The 7,500-nt window shown below is 42.7% G+C and overlaps 1 protein-coding gene across 3 annotated transcripts in view; it reads right to left on the bottom strand.

Moving 5' to 3' along the window:
• The window catches only part of LOC106572331 (transcription factor 4), a 536,793-nt gene that overhangs the window by 344,542 nt on the left and 184,751 nt on the right, over positions 1 to 7,500 (bottom strand). For all 3 annotated transcript variants that reach the window (XM_082956961.1, XM_082956962.1, XM_082956953.1), the window contains exon 6: positions 4,539 to 4,600. In XM_082956961.1, coding sequence (XP_082813087.1) covers positions 4,539 to 4,600 — 62 coding nt within the window. The remainder of the gene's footprint in view (positions 1 to 4,538; positions 4,601 to 7,500) is intronic.

Here is a 7,500-nt window from a genome sequence, read left to right as displayed (position 1 = left end):
CCTTACTTAATACAATCCAAATGGTCGTAAAAGTTGTGAAATGTAGAATTGAAAGAAACAGATAGAGAAAGTAATATATTTAGTTTAATTTCAGAAGGCTAACTTGATCTGTCTGTTGTGTGAATATGCCTAGTTCCTGTTTTGATATTTCAAATATACACAGAGGCCAGTTTATTAGGTACACCCCCCCCCTCCCCCTGTTTACCAAAATGGTTCGCTCCTACAGGCAGCGAGTCACATAGCCGTGGCTTGTTGTATAAAGCAGGCAGACAGGAATCAAAACATTCAGTTACTGTTCGAGTGATTGTTAGAATGGGTAAAATGAGTGACCTAAGCGACTTTGAGTGCAGTATGATCGTCAGTGCCAGGCACGCCGGTTCCAGTACCTCCGGGGCTTTTAACACACGACAGTGTCTAGGGTTTACAGAGAATGACGTGACAAACAAAAAAACATCCAGTCAGCAGCAGTCCTGTGGGTGAAAACAGCTCGTTGATGAGAGGTTGAAGGAGAAAGGCAAGAATCGTGCACGCTAACAGGCGGGCCGCGAACAGGCGGGCCGCGAACAGGCGGGCCGCGAACAGGCGGGCCGCGAACAGGCGGGCCGCGAACAGGAGGGCCGCGAACAGGAGGGCCGCGAACAGGCGGGCCGCGAACAGGCGGGCCGCGAACAGGCGGGCCACGAACAGGCGAATAACGGCGCAGTACAACAGTGGTGTGCAGAACGGCATCTCGGAAGGCACAACTAGTCTGTCCTTGCCACAAAAGAGAGGAGAGAGACAGAAAGAGAGGAGAGGGACAGAGAAAGAGGGAAAGAGAGAAAGAGAGGAGAGAGACAGAAAGAGAGAGAGAAAGAGAGGAAAGAGAGAGAAAGAGAGGAAAGAGAGAGAAAGAGAGGAAAGAGAGAAAGAGAGGAGAGTGAGAGAAAGAAAGGAGAGAGAGAGAGAGAAGAGAGAGAGAAAGAGAAAGAAAGGAGAGAGAGAGAGAGAGGAAAGAGAGAGAAAGAGAGGAAAGAGAGAAAGAGAGGAGAGAGACAGGGAAACAGAGAAAGAAAGGAGAGAGAGAGGAGAGTGAGAGAGAGAAAGAGAAAGAAAGGAGAGAGAGAAAGAGAGGAGAGTGAGAGAAAGAAAGGAGAGAGAGAGAGAGAAGAGAGAGAGAAAGAGAAAGAAAGGAGAGAGAGAGAGAGAAAGAGGAGGAGAGACAGAGAGAGAGAGAGAGAGAAAGAAGGAAGTCTTGTCTCAGTGTGAGAACACATCACACTGGACGCAGCCATCGTTGCGCACACACAGAGCATGGCTTCAACCTGAGAGATGTGCTGACTGTAAATGCTGAACTATTAACGGTGTGGAGGGCTGGCATACAGCCTGAATTTACATACCAGGCTGGCATACAGCCTGAATTTACATACCAGGCTGGCATAAAGCCCTTAACATCCTGTACTTTATAGAGGTTATAACCCCCTACAGTAGATAGAGGATATAACCCCTACAGTAGATAGAGGATATAACCCCCTACAGTAGATAGAGGATATAACCCCTACAGTAGATAGAGGATATAACCCCTACAGTAGATAGAGGATATAACCCCCTACAGTAGATAGAGGTAGGTTATAACCCCCTACAGTAGATAGAGGATATAACCCCCTACAGTAGATAGAGGATATAACCCCCTACAGTAGATAGAGGTAGGTTATAACCCCCTACAGTAGATAGAGGATATAACCCCCTACAGTAGATAGAGGATATAACCCCCTACAGTAGATAGAGGATATAACCCCCTACAGTAGATAGAGGATATAACCCCCTACAGTAGATAGAGGATATAACCCCCTACAGTAGATAGAGGTTATAACCCCCTACAGTAGATAGAGGTTATAACCGCCTACAGTAGATAGAGGATATAACCCCCTACAGTAGATAGAGGATATAACCCCCTACAGTAGATAGAGGATATAACCCCTACAGTAGATAGAGGATATAACCCCTACAGTAGATAGAGGATATAACCCCTACAGTAGATAGAGGATATAACCCCTACAGTAGATAGAGGATATAACCCCTACAGTAGATAGAGGATATAACCCCTACAGTAGATAGAGGATATAACCCCTACAGTAGATAGAGGATATAACCCCTACAGTAGATAGAGGATATAACCCCCTACAGTAGATAGAGGATATAACCCCCTACAGTAGATAGAGGATATAACCCCTACAGTAGATAGAGGATATAACCCCCTACAGTAGATAGAGGATATAACCCCTACAGTAGATAGAGGATATAACCCCTACAGTAGATAGAGGATATAACCCCCTACAGTAGATAGAGGATATAACCCCCTACAGTAGATAGAGGATATAAACCCCTACAGTAGATAGAGGATATAACCCCCTACAGTAGATAGAGGATATAACCCCCTACAGTAGATAGAGGATATAACCCCCTACAGTAGATAGAGGATATAACCCCTACAGTAGATAGAGGATATAACCCCCTACAGTAGATAGAGGATATAACCCCCTACAGTAGATAGAGGATATAACCCCTACAGTAGATAGAGGATATAACCCCCTACAGTAGATAGAGGATATAACCCCTACAGTAGATAGAGGATATAACCCCCTACAGTAGATAGAGGATATAACCCCCTACAGTAGATAGAGGATATAACCCCCTACAGTAGATAGAGGTTATAACCCCCTACAGTAGATAGAGGTAGGTTATAACCCCCTACAGTAGATAGAGGATATAACCCCTACAGTAGATAGAGGATATAACCCCCTACAGTAGATAGAGGATATAACCCCCTACAGTAGATAGAGGATATAACCCCTACAGTAGATAGAGGATATAACCCCCTACAGTAGATAGAGGATATAACCCCTACAGTAGATAGAGGATATAACCCCCTACAGTAGATAGAGGATATAACCCCTACAGTAGATAGAGGTTATAACCGCCTACAGTAGATAGAGGATATAACCCCCTACAGTAGATAGAGGATATAACCCCTACAGTAGATAGAGGATATAACCCCCTACAGTAGATAGAGGATATAACCCCCTACAGTAGATAGAGGTAGGTTATAACCCCCTACAGTAGATAGAGGATATAACCCCCTACAGTAGATAGAGGATATAACCCCCTACAGTAGATAGAGGATATAACCCCCTACAGTAGATAGAGGATATAACCCCCTACAGTAGATAGAGGATATAACCCCTACAGTAGATAGAGGATATAACCCCCTACAGTAGATAGAGGATATAACCCCTACAGTAGATAGAGGATATAACCCCTACAGTAGATAGAGGATATAACCCCTACAGTAGATAGAGGATATAACCCCCTACAGTAGATAGAGGATATAACCCCCTACAGTAGATAGAGGATATAACCCCCTACAGTAGATAGAGGATATAACCCCCTACAGTAGATAGAGGTTATAACCCCCTACAGTAGATAGAGGTTATAAACCCCTACAGTAGCAGTCAAAGTGTTAAGGAGCTTCAGACATTTGATGGTCAGAGACATGGGTGGTTTTCAATGACTTTACAGACACAGGGCTAAAAACAGATCTGTCTCAGCCTTAGAGAGGAAACACTAACTCTTGTGACGTAAGAGGCTTTTAAAACCTCTATATATAAACCTCTATAACACTATGAACGCAAAACCCATGCAACTGGCACACTTGGCATGTAGGGTCTACGTCAAACACACCGTACACACGCAGAGAATGTACGCACGCACACACTGTCATACGTCAGGCTGAGAGCTGGTGACAGACAGAGTCCAGTATGTGGAGCGCATATGGCAAGGCAATCTAGTAGTGTGTGTGTGTGTGTGAGAGAGAGAGAGAGAGAGAGAGTGTGTGAGTGTGTGAGTGTGTGAGAGAGAGTGAGTGTGTGTGAGAGAGTGAGAGAGAGAGAGAGAGAGAGAGAGAGAGAGAGAGAGAGAGAGAGAGAGAGAGAGAGAGAGAGAGAGAGAGAGAGAGAGAGAGAGAGAGAGAGAGAGAGAGAGAGAGAGAGAGAGAGAGAGAGAGAGAGAGAGAGAGAGAGAGAGAGAGAAGAGAGAGAGAGAGAGAGAGAGAGAGAGAGAGAGAGAGAGAGAGAGAGAGAGAGAGAGAGAGAGAGAGAGAGAGTGTTTTTGTGTGTGTGTGTGAGATGAAGGACAGGGGCATAGAGGGGAAGGGAAGGCCAAGTTCTGTCCCCATGCCAACAACGACAGAAAGAGGAAGGTACCCACAGGCATGTATCCCTAAGCAGAGGCCCTGCAGGGTTCCACCAGGCCGTGGGACCCCACGCCCTAAGAGCAGGTCCAGAATCCCAGGTGAAATATCTTAGGATTTACATCTTAAAAAGCTGTGTTTACTCTCTCTGAGCAGCTGCAGGGTATCTAAAAAATGCTCAAATTAACGTCAATACTTAACCACCAAATAATACCTAAATTCTTCATACATATCCCAAAATATAGTGTGGTGTTTTTTTTTTGCCAATAACAGCGCAGTGTGCTATTTGCAGTAATGAATATATTTAATTTACCTGATGACACCCGTGTAAGTTGGAGTCTCTTCCATAGGAGTAGGATCCTCTCTCCGTTTTACCTGAGGGAAGAGACGAGAGAAATGTTTTTCCTAAAAAAAAAACCTTTGAAATCCAACATATCTTACACAAACCTAAAAGATAAACGACTTTGCATTTAGACTAATTGTGCTATGAATCTCTAGCTTTAATTTCCTACCGCGTTGTATATGATCAAACAGACATCTGTTATGCTGTAGATTCACACAGACACACAGGCAGCATTAAGATCTGGGTTCTGTATCACTGTCTCTTTTATAAAACGGGTTACATCTTAAGACCTTTTGTGCAAACTGTATATGTTTCCAAGATGCATGACAACCGTAGCGGCGGGAAAAAACAGACACGTCTGGAACAAAGAGCCTAAATGAACTAAAGGTTAACAACAGACACATCTGGAACAAAGAGCCTATATGAACTAAAGGTATGTAAAGGTTAACAACAGACACATCTGGAACAAAGAGCCTATATGAACTAAAGGTTAACAACAGACACGTCCTGAACAAAGAGCCTATATGAACTAAAGGTTAACAACAGACACGTCCTGAACAAAGAGCCTATATGAACTAAAGGTTAACAACAGACACGTCCTGAACAAAGAGCCTATATGAACTAAAGGTTAACAACAGACACGTCCTGAACAAAGAGCCTATATGAACTAAAGGTTAACAACAGACACGTCTGGAACAAAGAGCCTATATGAACTAAAGGTTAACAACAGACACATCTGGAACAAAGAGCCTAAATGAACTAAAGGTTAACAGACACATCTGGAACAAAGAGCCTATATGAACTAAAGGTTAACAACAGACACATCTGGAACAAAGAGCCTAAATGAACTAAAGGTTAACAACAGACACGTCCTGAACAAAGAGCCTATATGAACTAAAGGTTAACAACAGACACATCTGGAACAAAGAGCCTAAATGAACTAAAGGTTAACAACAGACACGTCTGGAACAAAGAGCCTATATGAACTAAAGGTTAACAACAGACACGTCCTGAACAAAGAGCCTATATGAACTAAAGGTATGTAAAGGTTAACAACAGACACATCTGGAACAAAGAGCCTATATGAACTAAAGGTTAACAACAGACACGTCTGGAACAAAGAGCCTATATGAACTAAAGGTTAACAACAGACACGTCTGGAACAAAGAGCCTATATGAACTAAAGGTTAACAACAGACACGTCCTGAACAAAGAGCCTATATGAACTAAAGGTTAACAACAGACACGTCCTGAACAAAGAGCCTATATGAACTAAAGGTATGTAAAGGTTAACAACAGACACATCTGGAACAAAGAGCCTATATGAATTAAAGGTTAACAACAGACACGTCCTGAACAAAGAGCCTATATGAACTAAGGGTATGTAAAGGTTAACAACAGACACATCTGGAACAAAGAGCCTATATGAACTAAAGGTTAACAACAGACACGTCTGGAACAAAGAGCCTATATGAACTAAAGGTATGTAAAGGTTAACAACAGACACGTCCTGAACAAAGAGCCTATATGAACTAAAGGTATGTAAAGGTTAACAACAGGACAAGATTAAAGACTAGAGAATATTGGAACCCCAGAAGAAAATCTTGATTTGATTTGTTAACTTCATTTTTTCGCTTAACAGTCTCACAAGACTAAAGAGTACTGTACACAACGGTATGTGATGTCCATGGACAGCTTAAGATAGCCTGGTTAAAGCACTGTGAGCACAGCTTCCTTACCTGGTTGAACAAGACTGGTTTAGGAGGTAAATCGAATGGAAAACCAAGCAGCCGTACAACATAAGACTATAGTGAAATAATCTGGTTTGATCTGGACTAAGAGGAGTGACACACAAAGCTCCTCAATACGGTTGGGTGGTATGCAGATGTTCATACCGTCATACCGTTTCTGTACCATACCGGGGTATACGGTATTACCGAATGTGCACAGAAGGGGGCGCTATTTAATTTTTTTATTTTCATATATTATTATTTTATTTTATTTTAATTGACAAAGAAAACTATTTAGGTAACAGGGATCTTGATCCAAGAGGGGATGGAATGTCTGCTGTAACCAAGAAGTTTGATCTTCACAACCAAATGCATAGCTGGAGCTCTGAGGTGGAGCTCTGAGCTGGAGCTCTGAGCTGGAGCTCTGAGCTGGAGCTCTGAGGTGGAGCTCTGAGGTGGAGCTCTGAGCTGGAGCTCTGAGCTGGAGCTCTGAGCTGGAGCTCTGAGCTGGGGCCCTGAGCTGGGGCCCTGAGCTGGATATAATTTATTTGACACATCTAAGATTTTCTTAGAGTTACAGAGCCTTCAGAAAGTATTCACACACCTTGACCTTTTCCAAATGTTGTTGTGTTACAGCCTGAATTTAAAATGGATTCAACTGAGATTTTGTGACGCTGATATATATACACACACAATACCCCATAATGTCAAAGTGGAATTTTGTTCGTAACAACATTTTACAAATGTATAAAAAATGAAAAGTATTCAACCACTTTGTTATGACAAGCCTAAAGAAGTTCAGCAGTAAAAATGTGCTTAACATTTCACATAATAAGTTGGACTCGCGTTGTGTGGAATAATAGTGTTGAACATGATTTTTGAATGACTACCACATCTCTGTATCCCCACACATACAATTATCTGTAAGGTCCCTCAGTCAAGCAGTGAATTTCAAACACAGATTCAACCACAAAGACCAGGGAGGTTTTCCAATGCCTCGTAAAGAAGGGCACCTATTGGTAGATGGGTTTAAAAAAAAAAGCAGACATTGAATATCCCTTTGAGCATGGTGATGTTATTAATAACACTTTGGATAGTGTATCAATACACCCAGTCACTACAAAGATACAGGCGTCATTCCTAACCTCAGTTGCCGGAGCGGAAGGAAACCCCTCGGGGATTTCACCATGAGGCCAATGGTG

Source organism: Salmo salar, chromosome 01, assembly GCF_965601325.2.
Source record: "Salmo salar chromosome 01, fSalSal1, whole genome shotgun sequence".
NCBI classification, from domain to species: Eukaryota; Metazoa; Chordata; class Actinopteri; order Salmoniformes; family Salmonidae; genus Salmo; species Salmo salar.
This window is presented reverse-complemented; position numbering and strand designations above follow the sequence as displayed.